Source organism: Bidens hawaiensis, unplaced genomic scaffold (genome assembly GCF_021521415.1).
Source record: "Bidens hawaiensis isolate Kalapana, Puna unplaced genomic scaffold, B.hawaiensis_p1.1 tig00020643_1, whole genome shotgun sequence".
NCBI classification, from domain to species: domain Eukaryota; kingdom Viridiplantae; phylum Streptophyta; class Magnoliopsida; order Asterales; family Asteraceae; genus Bidens; species Bidens hawaiensis.
In genome coordinates, this window is record NW_027493158.1 from 107,753 (window position 1) to 126,832 (window position 19,080).

At 34.9% G+C, this 19,080-nt stretch overlaps 2 protein-coding genes and 3 non-coding genes across 5 annotated transcripts; 1 reads left to right on the forward strand and 4 right to left on the reverse strand.

The window, feature by feature from the left end:
• Nucleotides 1–497: 497 nt before the first annotated feature.
• LOC143561233 (vacuolar protein sorting-associated protein 51 homolog) lies at nt 498–10,709 on the reverse strand. Its single transcript, XM_077049359.1, has 20 exons — nt 10,429–10,709; nt 8,650–8,789; nt 8,485–8,539; nt 8,262–8,369; nt 8,006–8,104; nt 7,802–7,879; nt 7,606–7,683; nt 6,745–6,894; nt 6,482–6,582; nt 6,313–6,380; nt 5,877–5,950; nt 5,700–5,766; nt 5,471–5,580; nt 5,142–5,372; nt 4,953–5,063; nt 4,798–4,869; nt 1,821–1,871; nt 1,474–1,695; nt 1,177–1,353; nt 498–867 (listed from the first exon to the last, which is right to left on the reverse strand). Exons 1-20 carry the CDS (start codon nt 10,606–10,608, stop codon nt 748–750), a joined length of 2,292 nt encoding a protein of 763 aa, XP_076905474.1. The 5' UTR covers nt 10,609–10,709; the 3' UTR covers nt 498–747.
• A 6,476-nt stretch (nt 10,710–17,185) lies between these two features.
• Nucleotides 17,186–17,539, forward strand: LOC143561226 (bZIP transcription factor 53-like). The gene has a single exon (XM_077049353.1). The coding sequence runs from the start codon at nt 17,186–17,188 to the stop codon at nt 17,537–17,539; it is 354 nt and encodes a 117-aa protein (XP_076905468.1).
• Nucleotides 17,540–18,608: 1,069 nt separating this feature from the next.
• On the reverse strand, nt 18,609–18,718 carry LOC143561249 (small nucleolar RNA snoR97). Its single transcript, XR_013140274.1, has one exon. It is a non-coding gene; the product is annotated as a small nucleolar RNA snoR97 (small nucleolar RNA).
• Nucleotides 18,719–18,774: 56 nt separating this feature from the next.
• Nucleotides 18,775–18,891, reverse strand: LOC143561247 (small nucleolar RNA Z278). Its single transcript, XR_013140272.1, has one exon. It is a non-coding gene; the product is annotated as a small nucleolar RNA Z278 (small nucleolar RNA).
• Nucleotides 18,892–18,948: 57 nt separating this feature from the next.
• LOC143561248 (small nucleolar RNA Z278) lies at nt 18,949–19,065 on the reverse strand. The gene has a single exon (XR_013140273.1). It is a non-coding gene; the product is annotated as a small nucleolar RNA Z278 (small nucleolar RNA).
• Between the last annotated feature and the right edge of the window lie 15 nt (nt 19,066–19,080).

The following is a 19,080-nucleotide window of genomic DNA, read 5'->3' on the forward strand; positions in this document are numbered from 1 at the left end:
GTTGTCGGCAGGAAGGAGAGGTGGAGGTTGGGAGGAGAGGGGTGTAGTAATATATAATTAACAAAATTTTGTTTTTAATCCTTGAACTTTGAAATAGCATTTTTTACCCCCAAACACTAACGAAGTTAGTATCTCATTACCCCGGGAGTGCTAGAACAAAATATGTTAGAAATAATATCTACCAATGAGTCAAAGTTGAAAGTATTTAAAACCAATAGACCTTATTTATTTTTTTGAAGTTGACTAGGAATCAAGTTCCATATAACTTTCATTTAAAAAAAATCACAAGATGAAACAACATTGAAACTTTGGTTTTTTTGTTTTAAAAAAAATTAATGGTGACTAAACGAAACACTAACACAGAACTTTGTTACTATTAGGTGAATTTGTGATTGTTTAGTAATCGAGTAATCGATGTGTATATCTGATTTTACTATGTTAAAGACTTTTAACGGATTGTGGGATCAGGGGTAAAACAAATGAAGTTGTAGCACTTTATTCAACATCTTTTATCCATGTAGATTCTCTTTAGTTTTTAACGTCTATAGAATAAGAATTCACAAATTTCTCTAGGGGTCTCCTTCCTTAGTTAAAGAAAATTTATACGCGGCACAATAATACAACAAATATGCAAACAGCGAATCATGCACTTCTTTTCTAAAAACTCGGATCATACTATGATCATGATGTGAGATAACCTGACCCATTTATGCGACTGCTAAATGGACGGTGGTTCAACCTTGTTTACTAAGAAGCGACTGGTCCTTGGTCCACGGTCTTAGCCAATTTAGCTTGTACAAGTCGGTCTAGGATTGCTGGTTCTAGAGGACTAGGATCAACACAACGTTCAGCGGCAGCAACTATCACCTGTTCAATGAGTAGAACATTGCCATTAACTTTCATATATTGTTTAAAGGAACCCATAAATATACCTTTATATTTGGAAGAGTGAACAGAGGAACGGGTAAAAGTCGCTCGAAGTATATTTTTAAATTATACAACCTTTTTAAAATCATTGTATGCAATGGTTATTATTGTAGCAATATCGTTTTTATCATAATTGGCATTACTTATTTATGTGGGCATTAAAAGAATAGATAAGAAGTGTTTGAGTGTCAACCCAGCACGTTTCTACCCATACCCAACCCACCCGACCCGTAAAGATTATCCGATTACCTCATCAAGCAGGAATTCAACAGCAGCCTCATCATCGGTACTGTCTTTGAGTGTGACTCTCAGGTACTGCATATCCAACTGAATTTGCTGAAATCCACTCCGATTAAACGTATGCAACCTAACAAACTCTTGCATACTTTTGAGACAGCCTTTTACAATGGTCATCACAACAGATTCCTGCAACCGAAAGCGCTCTTAATAATATACACATATATGATATAGTCATATAACACCTGTGATTACTATTTGTAAACTATTTAGAATAGAATAGAAAAAGAAAAGAAAAGAATCTGACACCTGTGTATGTTCAACTTTTGTGAAGATTTCCATTTTTTGTTTAAACAGTTTTGCCAAATGGGTTTCTAGAAGCTGGCTGCGGGCCCTGTTGGTGTTTGAACGATTGTCTCTTAATGTAGTGCTGCGTGAAGAGCTTGTACTTCCATTGCTCTCAGTGCGAGAATGTCTACGGGTAAGCCCTTGAGGTAATATTTGTTTCACTTCATTTCCTACTGCTCCCAACTGCCACAACATAAATAATTCAAGTGTTAATACTTTCTTTTAATATGGACATACTAATAGAATTCAGATGTTCACTGTGTAAAAGATATTAATGACCAAGTGAAGATCCATGGTTCCATGCATACCTCTTGAAGAAACAAATCAACGAACATGTGAACTTCTCTCGGTTCTTTATGCTAAAAAATAAAAGATATTTGTTAGTAATAAATACAATAAATATCAAATCAGAACCAAAGTAACTCAGTTCATGTGGAAGACAATGACTTGGGAGAATGAGTTTGATATATCATAGATTGAATATAGAGAAGATAACAAGGATAAAAAGAAAGAACGATTGTATTAACGAAAACGTAACGATTACAAGTTCCGGGCCTAGCCCTATCTCACTGCATAAGCAGGAGCCATGGCAATGCCATATTCAACATAAACATACTCTCCTTTCTCTATTAGCTATTGATATCTATTTATAGAAATATAAATTGTAATGCCCGTAAATTTAAGTTTTATAAAATATGATATATTAATGTTTATATGATAATAAATATTGAAAATAGATTTGGCTAAAAGGGAATTATATACATAACTAGATAAACTAAAAGAAACCTATTTAATGATTTGAATCCTTGTAAAACAAGCCTACGTAAAATTATTTTCCCTTCCATCATGTGTTGATATTTTGACCAAGAACCTCATTTATCTCTTATCTGCTACAAACTAAATATCCGAAGTATGAGCATCACGACGGGAACCCTATCACTCGACTTATATAACCCTTAAGCCACGTAAATCAATTCTAAACCCATCACGAATTTCATACTCCCTGACGACCCGCCGTGACCCACCATAATCACCGTAATCTGTTATCACCGGAGACAGCCACCGCTGCCGCTTCTGTCTTTGTTTTAAGGACCCAACGCCACCTTTTGACACCGCCGCCCCGTTAATAAACTGCCGCTATTCTTCTTCGGCTCCGTTGCACCGCCAGCCTCCGTTCGCGACTGAGTTTAACCCCACCATCGTCCCGCAACGTGTCGGAAGCTACCGCCACCGCTATCGATTGCTGTCGGAGACGACTATCATCAGCCTGCACGCGTTCTTGAGTTACGTCGCTGCCGTCTCAGTCTTCTGATTCGTTTCGCTAAACCATTGAAGTGAGTTTTAATAATTTGTTTTGTGTGTTTATGTTATATACGTACACCACTTTGTTTGGTTCCGTCCGGCGACTAATACTCACTAATATGAAGCTTTGTTTTACAAAGGAGAAGTAAGGTCACGCTCTCCACGTCTGGTAATCCGCCGCTGCACCACCTTTTGACGCCGCCACCCTCCTCGCTGCTTGTTGTCGCGATCATAGTTAACCACCACCGATGCACTTCTCCGCCTTGGCCATCATTCTGAACTAGCCACCATCCCGCATTCGTGCACCATCGCTCGTCTCATACTCTGATTGTTGGTTCGACTATTAAGGTACCAAATAGAAACCTCCGTCTGATCATTTAAACTTAAAGATATAAATTTTGGTATCGTTTTGATTAGTTTCGGCGACCGCGGTTTCGTTTAGTTTTGGTTCAACGAAGAACATGTGTGTGTTGGATGGGTGCAGTGTGTGATGCATGCGTTTGTCGTGCTTGTGTATGGTGTGTGTGTGGTGACAAGTGTACGTGTGTTAGCATGTGTAAATGCATGTGCATACTGTGTGCATGGTTTTGTTCAAAAGATGTGAAACAAACTTATTAAATTCTTAAAATCATAATCACAGTACTTGATAAAATAAACTATTTTATCACTATTTAATTTGATCATATGGGTAAAAACCCAAAACACGCAAGTAAACACGCACCTAGACACAATCATCATGCACACAATCACCATCATGGCAAAGTAAATATTTTAAACGCTTCCGTCGCCGGAGCAGAAGGTACCAACGAATAAAACAACTAAACTAAGTATTGTAAATTTAATTCAAGCTATAAATAAAATGTAGGTGTTAGTACAACTTAACGTGGTTCGACTTTGTGTGCTTACTTATTGACAACTAAGGTACGGTTTCTGTTTTTGTTACTCTTAGTATTAATTATAGTCCGTTACTTTGTTGTACGGTTTCTGGTTTCTTTCACTCGTAGTATTTAATTATATTCCGTTACTTTGTAGTACAGATTTTCGTTACGCGTCAGTTATATTTTGAGTTTAGTTATTTATATAATATGTTTACGTAGCATGCAATACATTATTTATTTTGTACTCTTTATTGCATGTTCCGGTTTTAAATATGTTTCGTTATATGAAATTAGCTTTTGTACTCTGTCACCCGAGCATGTCTGAAATGTCGTATGGGCGTCAACGGCATGCACTTATCGTGACAGTGCGTAATAAAAGTTCACAGCGTCTCTAGCTTGTGCTTTCTTAGCACTTGGGCCCCTAGAGGCGGATAGATCGATCTTAGCTCTGAGTTTGCGTTTGTTGTGTGGAGATGGAAAAATGGGTGTACGCCACGCTCACCGTCTCATAGGTGCATGGACTAGCTAGCTGTGTACCAGTCTGTTCTGTTAGGCTCGTGGGTGCTTTCGTTTCACGTGACTTTGAATTTTTTTTTTATATGTGTAGTCACGTGGTTTGATGTGTGTATGTGTTCTTATATGTTTCTGATATGTTTCCGTATGCGTTTGATTATGTTCTGACCAGATCATACCTCTGAATTTTACTCGTATATGTTTTAGTAAAAAGTTTGGTTTCGAGTTCGAATCAAAGTTATTAGAATTGCTTTTCTTTCGTCCGTCCTTACCTATACTATTGTTCTTTCCGTTACTGGGCAATTTTTGGCTCAACCATATTTTTCTTGTTTTGCTTTTCTTATTTTGTTTTCAGGTAATCCGGGACTCGGGGATATTAGTGATGAGAGAATAATGAAGTTCAAGCTTTTAAAAGTTAATTCATTTTGGTTTAATAATGTGACTTAGGTTGATTTGATATCTGTAATAGTGACACGTCAGCCCGTTCCAGGTTGGGGTGTTACATAATTACACTTAACCCCCTCCCAAAATAGACTAATGACAATTATGACTAAAACTAGAGTATGATTCCTATCAGAGAAACAATGCAAACCTTGATCCAATTTGGTGTTGTTAGCCTCTTCCTCAGAAGAACAGATATTCTTTGGGTTCTCATACTAACATACTGTAAAAAAAACTCCACTTAATATATAAAACAGGATAACATACAATATATGAAATAATGAACACAAGAGTCAAGACACATACACGCTGCAAGAACTTTTCCCCAGCTGATCTAAAGGTGTGACGGATTTCAGCAGGAACAAAAGCAGAACCACCATACTCATAACTACCACCCAACAATGAAGAGCCGATTTCCTGAAACATAACAAAATTTTAACAAAAGTTGGAAAACAAATGCAAGGACAAAAAGTTCTTTAAGAAATCGGTTCTTGCCTCAACAATTCTTGTACTGGCATCTCGTTCAATGAACACAGATAGCTCGGTTATCACAAGCACAAGCCCAGAAGAAACCTTATCAGTTGGGACATTTTTTCCAGTAAGTAAAAGTAGCTGATCATTAAGTTGATTAAAGAAGGTTTGAAACCCTTCTTGTACCCAATTGATAATTATGTCTCTTGACTTCAATATTAATCCCAAGTCTTCATCAAGAAGATAACGGGTATCCTATAAAACAAGCATTATAAATGAGCTCAAGTAGAAAAAATAAACCAATAAGAAACTAAAAAAATAACAATAATATTTAACAGATAACTTATTTATACCGATAAGACTTTTATACTGCCTTGAATCAACGCATTTTTACTGGCTTCAAGGGCAGCCCGCAGAGGATACTCCTCTCCTGTGCCATCCTTATGAATTTGCAGAAGAGTATCTGACAAACAAAATTTGAATCAGAAAATCAACATTTATCTCTACCCTACTTACTATATAGCATTTATGTAAATGCACATCTATAGTTTTGTTGTTTGCATTGGAAAAGGAGAGACGAACCAGATATTTCTTGAAGAAGATTTGAAAATAAACTAGTGACATATTGCTTCACAACAACACGAGCAGCCTGAAACCATGAACATTTAATCACGATAAGTAAGTAACAAAAAAGGTTAGATAAGACATAAGTTGGTATATGCATGCTAAAGACAATTATTAGTGAAGAGAATGATAAACCTCTAAAGCAAAATCTTGTAGACCAGCCTCTGGTAAGACTTCATCAATCAATAAGACATCAGTCCATATAAACCCTGTAAAAAGGGGGACCAAAATGAAGACATTAAATTAGTCAGACATGATAAATGGAACTCAAACCAGGAAGAGTAATTGTATATTGACTGTATTATGGTGTTACATAGGGCCTCTATAAATAGAGAACAATCGTACACTTGGGATATCGTGCAGATATGATAACTATATAACTGATTTAACATTCCCCACAATCTAAGAACAGGAACAGCCTGTCGCTTAGAATGTACAAAGATTATTTTTGACATTTTCGTTTGTTTCTTAACTGTTTTAGGGTTTGGAATTTGAGCGACAGCGTATGACCAAAAAGGTATATAGCTTGGTTTTTTATAAAGTGGATATTGTTGGTTGAGATATTACTTACGAAGTCGGTTCGAAAGCTTTGCTGAAGAGATCTGTTCTTGTATTTGTTGTTTGGCAGCTTCAAAGTGCCTAAAATTGGAAATGTATGTTAGATTTTAACAGCAAAATCTGGTCAGAAGTAGCTACTGGAACTAAGCGATACATTCATATATCAAGATGCACATGCATACCTTGTGGTCAAATCATGCATAAGTTTGACCAGATGCTGCTCTGAATCAGGGAAAATTACATGATAAGCATGAACAGCTTCCACAAATTCACGAGTAGGAACCTAGTCAAGATTTTAGATAGCAAATGATCAAGTGACAACTAAAAACAATAACAATCAAAGGAACAACATAATATATGTGATGAAAGAAAACACATATACCTATGTGTGTTTAAACCAGAAACATAATTAGAAGCCATGAGAGATTATCATATTTGAAATTACCTCAGGAAGAGGAGGGATGGAATCAGATTCTATTTCTTCGTTGATGGATTCACGAGGATTTTCTGAAGCCGCATTTATGTCTTTAGAGAGATCAAGTTCCTCAAGAAACTGTTCTAACTTTTCAAGCAGCTTTGATTTCAAGTTTTCAACCTACCAAAATAAAGCAACATAGCCACATACGTAGTGAATATAAAAATCATTTCTCAGTATATTTTTTTAAAATAAAAATTGTGGATTAGTTGCTCCCGCAACAGTGCAAACCCGAAAGCAAACAGGCATAAGTTATTAAATATTTAACAAAGTTCATGTTTGTAGAACTTCAAAATATGTTTGAAATCATCCTAAAAAGTGATTTATAATTATTTGAAAAATATTCTTTCCTTTCCTGACAATGATATATTAAATATACAAATAATCATAACATGTATCCTGTGAAATCGTATATCTATTTCTTCTTTGTTTTTTTTTCATTTTTATCAATAGATACCCAGCATGTATTACCATAGCAACCCGGGGTATATGCACTAGAAGTATAAAGAAGAACAAAGTGAAAATATCAAACCATTTTATAAACAATGACTGTTTTATGGAAAATAATAAATTAATAGGAATATATAGCATCTGGCTATGAAACTAGTTCAAGTATATACAAGAGGGCAAATGAAGGCAAAATTCTAGCTGTCTTACTTTCCATCTTTCCTTAACATGCATTGCATGTTTCAGCTTATGATTAAATGCACTTAAGCACATCATGATGTACAAATTAGATTCATCATAAAACCAAGTCCACACAATAAACGCTAATAAATATTGCAAGACAAATTCAATATTAAATATGCTGTTAAAATCAGAGTCACAAACCGGAAAATCTAACTGCTTAAGAAGCATTACAGCCTCTGCTCTTGCTTGTATTGATTCAGAGTCGGAAGAAACCTTATCCTGAAAGAAAATTTTCACAAAGTGAAATCTTTGTGTGTCCCCTTAATGGATATATTACATTTGAATAGTTTTCATCAGTTTGCACTGCTATAACGATACTATTTATCAAAGAATGTACCTCGAGTTTGTTTATAATAACTGTCATTAGTTCTTCAGATGCTTTCTTACAGTCCTTGAATGAGGAGTCCCCGTATGCCTGATTAAATTCAAGATAAAAGGCAAAATAAAATAAATGAATATTGGTAGAGCGGAAGTGAGGTTTCATGCGTAACAAACAGAACACAATAAGTTATTATAATAATTAAGCAACCAGTAAATTCACCTTAAATATCGGCATTGCTCCAGTGTAGAACCTCACTGCGTCTTCATATGCTTCAGATTTTATACACTTTTGGAGTGTGGTAGGAAGATCATATATAAACTGTTAACAAAAAAAATATATATGTAAGTCGACAAGGTCAAAAATCATAATTTGCATAATTTATAGGATTTTACATAAAAACAAAGCCGTATAGGTGACACGAAAAATGAAATGATTATAATTTGGTAAATGAATTTTTATTTATTTATTTTGATACCTGAACTTTACGCAATAGATTACGAGTGCGATGTAATTTCTCTATATGTTCTCTCTTTTCAAAGAGCAAACTGTTAACCCCGTCGCTTCTTGACTGTACTGACATTATCTGACAAAAGTAATAATGGGGAAAGGTAAATTTCGAAACTCCATTCAAATTTATATTTCCCTTGATAACAAAGTCAACATGAATAAAAGATTAAAAGAAACTGCTGCCAGAATACCTTATCAAGAAGTTGCTCCATATTTACTTCCATACCAACAATATTATTCTTCATTCTGGCACAAAATATATATATAAAGTTACAACACATGTCGTACATGACAATAGTTCCATGAAATGTTGTCAAGAGAAACTTCCAAAAAGAATTACCAAAACAGTGTCCCACCTTTTGATAGTATCTGTAGCACTGATAAACTTGTTATAGTTTTCATATACTAGCATTTGCAAGTCAGTGTCGAGATTCTTGATCTCAGCAGCCATTTCAACATGTCTCTGAAGGAGGCCCTCTAGACTTGATTTACGTACCTGATACATTAGGGGGAAGAAACATCGTCAAACTTGCATCAGAAGATCAAGTGTATGCCACATAAGAATGATTATGTGTTTAACACAGCATTCTTCCTCCATTCCAGCATAGCAGGCAACCCCAGATTTATTTAAAAAGAACAAAATTCTTCAGAACTTTATTGAATATAAAGGATTTAGTACTTTCGAAACATACGAGATTGGTAATGAGCATTTCTGATGACTTATATTCATCTTTTAATCAACATAAACAATGATAGCACCTGTTTTCATGATTTATATACATAGGCTTAAGTTATCTAAATAAATTATAAATCAAAATATAATCAATATCTTAGAGAATAAATTCATAAAATAAATAGAATGGATAACACCACAAGAAACCAAAAGCACTTTTTAAAATCACAATCAGGTAAGGCTTTAGGCCAAAAAAAGAAAGGTCAAATTTTATATTAAAGTGAAACTTTGATATTCAAATCTATCATGGATTACCATGGATACTACTGCCCTGTTACTAGGCAGAGATGAAGAGCTACGTTTTCACAGTTTCCATGTATACTTTGAAGTAAAGGCATTCTCTTGTTTATGTGTGTGTACAATTGTGCATGAACACATCTATGAACTATTGTAGGGAATTGTCTTTATTTCAAGGTTAAATAATTTAATTTGTGACAAGTTGTAGCTATGAGACAAATAACCCTCATTATAAGCACTATCTTCTCGTGGCATTTTACAAATCCCACTATATAAACCATCATTGTTGGGTATATTTTGGATGTTGTATAAGCATGGTTCTCTAAATGATTCTATAAATGAATAATCACATGGTTCCGCAACTCTTCTAAAGTTCACACACTCATCTCAGTCGTTAACATATGTACATGATTCTCTTCTAAAGTTCGCACTTATGAGTTACGAGTGTTCCCACCCAACCATATACATGTCAACGAGCACACTCAACTTAACTACATGATTAACACTACAGTGATTTGACAAGATAAATTTTAGAGTTTCAAAGACAATTATCCCCAACTCTTAAAACTTATAATGTAGGCTGCATTAATACTTGCTAAAAGAGCTACTATAGCTAACTTCACTTTAAAACTCTTATATTAAACCGCACAGCCCTCAGCAATAAACCGTAGAATCCTATTAACAACTTTACCAGTCCAGGTCTGTTAAGAGAGCTAACAGCCTCCACACCTAGCACATTCCTAAGCATGTCTTCAGTAGCTTAATGATCTGTATACATCTCATACCTAACTAATTCATTAATTATAAAACATTGTGACTTAATTTAACACATTAACCATTTAATTTCACATTATTAGTAACTAGGTCTTAACTCTTAATTCTAATAACAAATTGTGGCTCTGTAACACATATGGCATGACCTAACACACTAATTAACTAACTAATTATAAAACCTCGATTATCAATTGATGATGCGGAATAATAATTAACAAATGCCTTAATTCAAATAACAAACTGTGGCTCTGTAACACAAATGTAATGACCTAACACATTAACTAAACACAAATTGTGATGCAACATCAATGAACAGATAATTAATAGAATAACTGAATAATAATCAACGAAATAATAAAATAATTAGGGATCTGATATAACATATAACTACCAGTAAATTCATGTACTGATCGGCATCGAACGACGTCGTATTGATCGTATCAAGTGTAGCGAATCGTGAAGTAGTGTTGGCCGGTGGAGAAATCTGAGAAGCGTCCTGTGAATAGAAACTGGATAGCAGATCTCGCGTTCGCTTCACCTTATCGTCCACTGAAACGTCATCTGACGTCATTTTTAGGCCGTTGAACTCGTAATGTGTGTGAGGTGATTGAATTGTTGAATTGTTATTATTCGGTGATCGGAGATGATGAGCTGGCACGGAGGTTGAAGGTGTGAAGTGGTGTTGGGGAGAGAGTACGGGCAGGGTCCGGGCAGGTAGATGACTCACCTTTGTTGAACCGTATGATGGAACCAGTTTGTATGCAAAATACACCCCAAAAATTATTTATTACTTTTTACAGTTGTAAATCAAAATCAAATCAGTAAAATTAAAATTAAATGAAACTAAATTGTAATTAATGGCTTTAAGATTTAAGTTTTCGGTTTTAGCTTGTTTAGTCTTTATAACACAAAGTTACATGTTTCAGTATTGAGAATACTTAGGCTATGGGGTATACTTTAACCCATTTTAATTCCATATAAGCTCCACATCATCATAAGGAAATGGTTTAACCCATTTAACACATAATTAATATAACAAATCAATTAGTAATTAATGCATATTGTTCCTTTTAACCCGTTAAAAGCATAACCCATTGACCTTTTTAACACACTTAACACTAGAGGTGCACAAAAACCCGTACTCGGAACCGAACTCGAAAAAAATACCCGGGACCGGTTTTCTTATACCCAGGTATTCTATACCCGAAACCGGAACCGAACCTACCCGTAAGGTATGGATAGGGTATGCATTTTGAGGTCAATACCCGTACCCGGAACCGTACCCGATTTATACCCGTAAATACCCGGACCCGGTCATACCCGATACCCGGTTATACCCGATATCAATTTTCTAATACCCAAAATAATACATGGTTTTTATAGTATATTTTAATGTTTGCTTCACAACTTTTATGTTTAAGTTTTTGTAAAATGCATATTACTAGATAAATAATTTATAATTAAGTGAATTTATGGTTTTTGTAATATAGTTTCATTATTTTTATACATTACAAAGCAAATTTAAATTTTAAACAAATTAAAAAATGTATAAAAAAATTATAAATTCAAAACCGGTATTAATACCCGGTCGTACCCGGTTCCGATATCCGAACCCGATCATACCCTACCCGGGTACATAGGGTTGAGTTTTTCTCCTCAATACCCTACCCGAACTTTACCCGATTTATCTCAATACCCGATCATACCCGAAATCGGTTCATACCCGAACCCGGGTATTAGATAAAACCCGATTTGTGCACCTTTACTTAACATAAGTGGGGAGTGGTTTAATCCATATTTAAAGTACCATGTCACTTTAACATATGTAAAATTTAGAGTATACCCCATGACCTTATAACTACCACGTAACAATAAAGAGCCGGTTTTTAGAAAAGTAGCAAACAAAATGTAACAATAGTTGGAAAATAACTTCAAAGGCAAAAGGTAACTTTTTTAAAAATTAATTGGTTCTTGCCTTGATAAGTTCTGGAACGGGGTATCGCTCTATGATAGGGCTGTTCAAAAAGCTCACGGCTCGAAGCTTGCTCGAAAAAAGCTCGGAGAAAGCTCGCTCGAAATCGGCTCGCTTCTAAACGAACCGAGCCTAGCTCGACTCGATTTCTAAACGAGCCGAGCTTGAGCTAGCCCCGGCTCGACTCAAGCTCGCTCGATTGGCTCAAACTATTTTATTTTAATTTATTATATATTTATATATAACACAAACCCTAATATCTTGTCATATACACAATATACATCGCACCTCTCTCTCTCTCTCTCTCTCACACTATAATCTGCGCCGCTCTCTGTCACTAAAACAAGATCCCGTCTGGCCATCTCGTCCCGTCGCCGACCATCTTCTCTGGCCATCTCGTCCCGTCGCCATCCCTTCAAACTCACAACCACTTTTATACTCACTTGTGTGCTTAACCACCCCTTCAAACCTCTCAATCCCCTGTATCTCCGGCACCACCGCCTCGGCATTCTCTCCGGTAGCCACCACCAACCACCTTGACTCATACACACAATTTGTGTAACCACTTTCCAAACACCATCATACTCAGCACTTTCCACTTTCCACTGTTTGGTTGAACTTTGGCTTGATGTTAAAGTGGTCAGCATAAGCTTCCATGTAGGAAATAAACTGTTTTTTGAAGGGTATTTTGGGAAATTCTTTGGGTACCCATATAATGGAAGCTCACAAAACTGTTTAGGGAGATGAAGTTTTAACCTGTCATAAGTTCTGTGTTGCCATAAAGAACCAATGCAGTCACTTCTTTCAAGAACAAGAGATGGGATATTATTTTCTTGAAGACAAGCTGCTACGGCTATACCAGAAGGACCAAATTCGAGCCAAATCGAGCCGAGCCTAGCCGGCTCGATTCAAAACCGAGCCGAGCTTGAGCTCACATTTTTAGCTCGATTAAGATTCGAGCTCGAGCCGAGCCAGCTCGAATAGTTATCGATCTCTAGCTGGCCCTGGCTCGGGCTCGGCTCATGAACAGGCCTACTCTATGAACACAAATAGTTCGGTTATCACAAGTCCAAGCCTAGAAGAAACCGTATCAGGACATTTTTTTCGAAAAACAAAAGCAGTTGATCTTTAAATTGTCTAAAGAAGTTTTGAAACCCTTCTTGTATCCAACTAATAATCATGTCTCTTAACTTTAATATTAATCCCAAGTCTTCATCAAGAAGACAATGGGTATCCTAAAATAAATTTTATAAATGATCTATCAGGTAGAAAAAAGAAATAAATAAGAAACTGAAGAAAAAAAGATTATTTAATAGATAACTTATTTATGCCGACAAAACTTTTATACAACCTTGAATCAAAGCATTTTTATTGGCTTAAAGAGCAGCCCGCAAAGCATACTCCTCTCCTATGCCATACTTTTTAATTTGCATACAGTTAAACAAAACTTGAATAAGAAAGTCAACATTTATCTCTACCATACTCAATAGCATTGATGTAAATGCACATCTATAGTTTCTTGGTAGCATTAGAAAACGAGAGACGAACCATATAATTATTGAAGATGATTTTAAAATAAACTAGTGACATATTACTTTAAATTAAAACAACACTCCCATTAGCAAACCATTATGGTTTGTTTCACTATTTGATAAAATATAAAAATAAAAAACAATGCAAATAGACCAAACTAATCTACACCACAACCAATTTGCAAAATACTTCACTAACACGTATCAAGAATCTATGGTCTTCTTTTTAATTTATTTTCTTTCTTTCACACTAATTAGTTTTAACTATACTATTAATTTTTTTAAATAACTTTTAATATTTTTAAAAATATCTGAAAACACAGTCTTGTTTAGTTTTTCTACAAATAAGTATAAATTTTATTAAAAACGGAGTTTGTAAAAAATATATGTTTTTAATATAAGATATTTATTAATCATTACCGATTTTTTTATTTTTTAAAATCAAATATGAATTGTTTATTTTTAGATAAAGAAATTATTTTTTATATTTATATAAAAGAACAACAATTATAAATTATATTTATTTAATAAAAACTAGTGAAAGTTAAGGCGCTAATGAGTGTATAAAGTTTGGTTGAATTGGGTTAGGTATATAAAAGAGAGAGAGAAATTAATTTTATAATAAAGATTGGGTTATGTTGGTTTTTAAGGATAAAACAAAATCTCTAGTAAGACTTTATCAATCAATAAGACAATAGTACAAATAAACTTTGTTGAAAAGGGGAACCAAAATAAAGACATTAAAATAGTTAGACATGCTAAATGGGACTTAAACCCTAAAGGAGTAGAGGTTTCGAATCATGTAATTTAGGTATTAGCCCGATACTTCAAAGTTGACATATGTTGTTCAAGTTTTAGATAGATCTGATCTTACTCCCAATATTTGGACGATTTCACTAAAAGGGAACTCGCCAAAGCATGTCGGGCTTTAGGGGAGGGGGATGCCCTTGTTAAAAAACCACCAAGATCAAATCTTGAAAGGACATGCGTAAGCGATCCATCAAACATCCATAATTATAGTCAAACTCATCAATACCACAACCCTGAAGAATGGTCTTGCACACTAAGATTGTGCCCTCGATGCCACAAAAACATATGTAGATACATCTTCAGTTAAACATAAACCCAAACCTGTAAAACATGTTGGATGGATGCCAGACCCCATTGAAAGTCCCCAAGAAAGGACCTTCGCAAATCACAATACCATCAATCGCCCTAAAGACTACTGTCAAATATATAAACTACTTCCACCGACATATATAAGCTGACATGTACTAAGACTTATTTAATCTATTGAATGTATTTGTACACATATTGTTGTTACAAATTAACTCACTATTATATAAGGATGAGATCGGTACCGTACTAGTACCGACCTGTCCCGAAAATCACAAATTTTTGGTACCGGTACCGAAATATTTGGTTCGGTACTGATATTGAAGGTAGAAAAATCAAGAAATACCGGTACCGATACCAATACCGAAATTCAAAACTTTGGTATCGATTTGATACCGACGATACCAAATCAATACCGATACTGATTCCAATACCAATCAATACCGCTACCGAATTTCCTCATTTCTTAAAATTATTATATTAGAAGATACAACTTAAAAAGTGTACTAACACTTTAAAATTTAAAAGTTCATCACTTTATTTTCTCCCAATCAAATTTAAACACGTATGGAACCAATTCCATCCAGAAAATAGACGGCCACCATCATCCATGAGATAATCAATCAATAACAATGGGCTTTGCTGTCACCAACCCATGATGTCATAAAACACACCGACGCCACCCACCTCTTTCTTTAGAATACCAGCATTCTGGCCTTCTAGGTCCCTGTATTTGTGTTGTTCTTCAAAACAAAGCATATCACTTTCAACAATATCAATGTCACCCCTTCAAGTTACCAATACACATCATGATCTAGAACCATGTGTTAATGGACAAAATGTTTGAAGACTTTATTTACATAGAGATATGCTTGAATGCATGGTTTTCTCATACTCTTGCATATTATTTGAGAGTGTCTTGATGATTAAGAAATAACTCACAAGCCGCAAGAAGTCCAAAAGTACAAAAGAAACGAGACGAAACAACAAACTAACAAAACAAGGAAACTAGCACCCTACAACGGGAAATTTACGAAGTTGAATTTGCACCACTTCTCCCACTCCAGCGATGATCTTTTGCTCCTTTGATTCACCCATAAGAATGACATTATCTTTGTATCATAGATTACGCTGATCATCGAAAACGGTTTATTGTTAAATATGAAGTTGTTTCTTCAATTCCAAATCACCGCCAACACCACTTGAACCGCATGACACTCGTCTTTGTTGCTTTTATGTCATCCGAGACGCTAAAAAAGTTTCCTTTACAAAACGAAATCGAGTTTGTAATGGTAACTTAACCCATTAACAAAAAAACAGTCTATATCCATTTTGTAGCCCCACAATGCAGAATAAGATGACTTGAGGATTCTAGATTTGAACCACAAAGCACGCACATAACATCCCTAAAGAACAAAACCTATCTTTCCATTTAGAAATTTAAATCAAATTTATCTATCAGTGGGTCCCAATTATTGCTTAAACACATATTTGCTCCAACTGATAGGCATAAATGCAAGTAAGGTAGCTTAGCAACCGCTTTATCATTCGGACAACTCTATTCTTAAAAAGATAAAAATTTACTCATGTATGTTATTTCTAACCGATACAAAGATCTAATAACACATCCTTGCCAAAAATCAAAGAAACATACATTCAACCATTCCAGTTTTTCTCTTAACTATACAAAGTCATAACTTACTCAACTTATTCAACTAAATACAAACACTACCAACAATCCTAGGGTCTCAATTGCAGTTAAACACTTATAAAAGGACCAGTTTATAAAAAATATCCCAGATCCGGTTTTCTCGCCCACGGTATTAAAATATGAAAGAAATTTCCACGAAACCACCAATTCCCCATCTATAAATACACCTTCACAATTCATTTCAAACCTTCCTTCCTTTGCCAATCTTTTGGTTCACCTACCAGGGATGTTTCTACTTTCTCTCTCTTGTTTTCATCGTCATTTTTATTTTTTTATTATTTTTTTCTTTTTGTGATAATAATTAGGCATAGTTTATTACAATATTATCATAATCATAATTATGTGGTTCTGAATTCTTGCAGATCTTGTGAATCTCGTCTCCTTGCTGGTTACGTTTTGTAGCTTGTTTTGCACTCTCGATATTAAAACCTAGGGTTTTGTTTCGTTGACGTTTTAATAGCATACAACACATCAATTACTTGGATGAGTAATTCTTGTTCATGACGTTTGCTGTATTGATGCGTCGTATCCGAATCCTCCACTCGTTCTCCGTTGTCTTCCTCTACTGGTTTCACGAGCTTTCATGAATTCACCTTAATTCATATCATCTTTATTATATAATTATTTTATAATTTACAACTATTTCATCAATTTTGAACACCTTAGAGCCTAGATCTTGTGTTAATAGCTTATTAAAGTTTAAAAACTTCAAACTTTGATCAATAATGACATCATCAAAGCAACAACAACAGCTAGCGACTTTGGGTCCGACGGAGACCAAAGGTACGCAAACCTCGATGAACGGAAACGGAAGAAAATGATATCGAACCGGGAATCCGCTCGCAGGTCCCGTGCGAAGAAGCAACAGCGATTGGATGAATTGCTCGGTGAAATTAACCAATTGCAGAACGAGAACAATACTATAATGAAGAAGATTGACGCGGCGACGCAAGTGTTCGTTGGGGCTGAGTCTCAGAACAATGTTTTGAGAGCTCAGCTTACTGAATTGACGGACAGGTTGCATTCGTTGAACACCGTTTTGCATATTGCTGAGGAGGTTAGTGGTTTGACTATGGAGATTCCGGAGATTCCGGATACGTTGCTTGAACCGTGGAAGCTGCCTTGCTCTGTGCAGCCGATTACAACATCGTTTAATATGAATATGTTCTAGCATATGTCAAGCGTTCGACTCAAGTTTGCATCTCGCCTTGTGATATCATGGTTATGTTAAGTTTGTTGCTTGTTTTTTGAATGTTTGTTTAGTTAATAAGTGTGTTGATTAGGCATGTTTGTTATGTGGCATATGGTGTGGTTAAAAGCTTGTTGGTTTATGTGGTTTATGTAAGGTGTTGGGGAATTTAGAGCCCTTTTATATATATGATATGGAATTATATCTTGTTATGTTATAATGTTGTGTGTTTGCTGATAAAATGGGGTTTAATAGCAAGTATACTTGTGTCTGTTTCAAGATTTAAATCTTGGTTGTCAAGAACACAATTTTATAGAAAATATACCAAAATGTTATTTCATACTTCTTGAAAATTTCTTGTTTGGAAATTGAAAATGTTGATTTCTATATAAATTTCAAATTGCAAATTTCTTCATGATATAGAGCTCACAAAAACCTGTTAACCGAACTGAACCTGTGAAAAGTTGATTAAATCCTGTCAAGAAACCCGATGATGTCATTGTTCGATTTTAATTGTTCTCAAGAAATAAAATTAAATATGTCAACACTTAAATGACGATTACACAACTCCCGCCGTTCTTCTTCCCCACTGCACTCACTTTATCAACATGCCAACACTTAAACCAACTAATACACACCAACACGACACTACTTCAAATTAACAAACATTAACCCTAAACACACAACACCCGAATAAAATTGTGTAACTAGGCCTTAAGAGACACCTAGGTTGGCCTGAACTTAACAAGTAGTTTAGGTCAAGCAATTAAACAATCGGCCTATTTTATTTGAGAGTTGTGTTGCCAAGGATAACGAAATAAGTTGTTAAAAAAGCAAGGTTACATTGACGCTATAAAAGATTTGTGTATTGACACACCGTAAACGTGAGTTCGGTATGAAAGAAGAAGGTGTGGGTTGGTAGTTTGATCATTTCAAACTTACTTAACTGAAAAGTTTAACCGTGTTACTAGTAAAACCATATTGTTAAAATATCAACGTCTAAACCAACTTGCTAATAAGTTTAGCTAAGTATTGAGATTAAACATAGGTAAATTGTAGTGCTGTTATTTAACTCCATTCTTGTTAATATTACTAGAGACAAAGCTGATAGACAACACATTATTCTCCGAGTTTTTTCAAACTCCAAACCGATTACATATATTTACGGCAAAGAGTATAGTTTAAACTCATAACAATCATAAAAAATTGAAAACAAAGCTTCAGTTAAATCCAATAGTATCATGTGAAATACAGCTTCAACCAAGTGGTTCTCCCTGTAAAACAAGGTCTCGGATCCATAGTACCTCTAATATTTGGATTATTTCATCATCAGCATAGTCAACACAAAAACTAAATAAAAATAAAATATTATTTAAAAAAAGTTAATGTAAATCTCAGTTAAATCCGGTAATAGCATATGTAATACAGTTTCAGCCAAGTGGTTCTCCTTGTAAACAAGGTCTTGGATCCACTGTATCTCAAACAAATTGGATTATTTCATCATTGATATAAGTTTGGAAAAT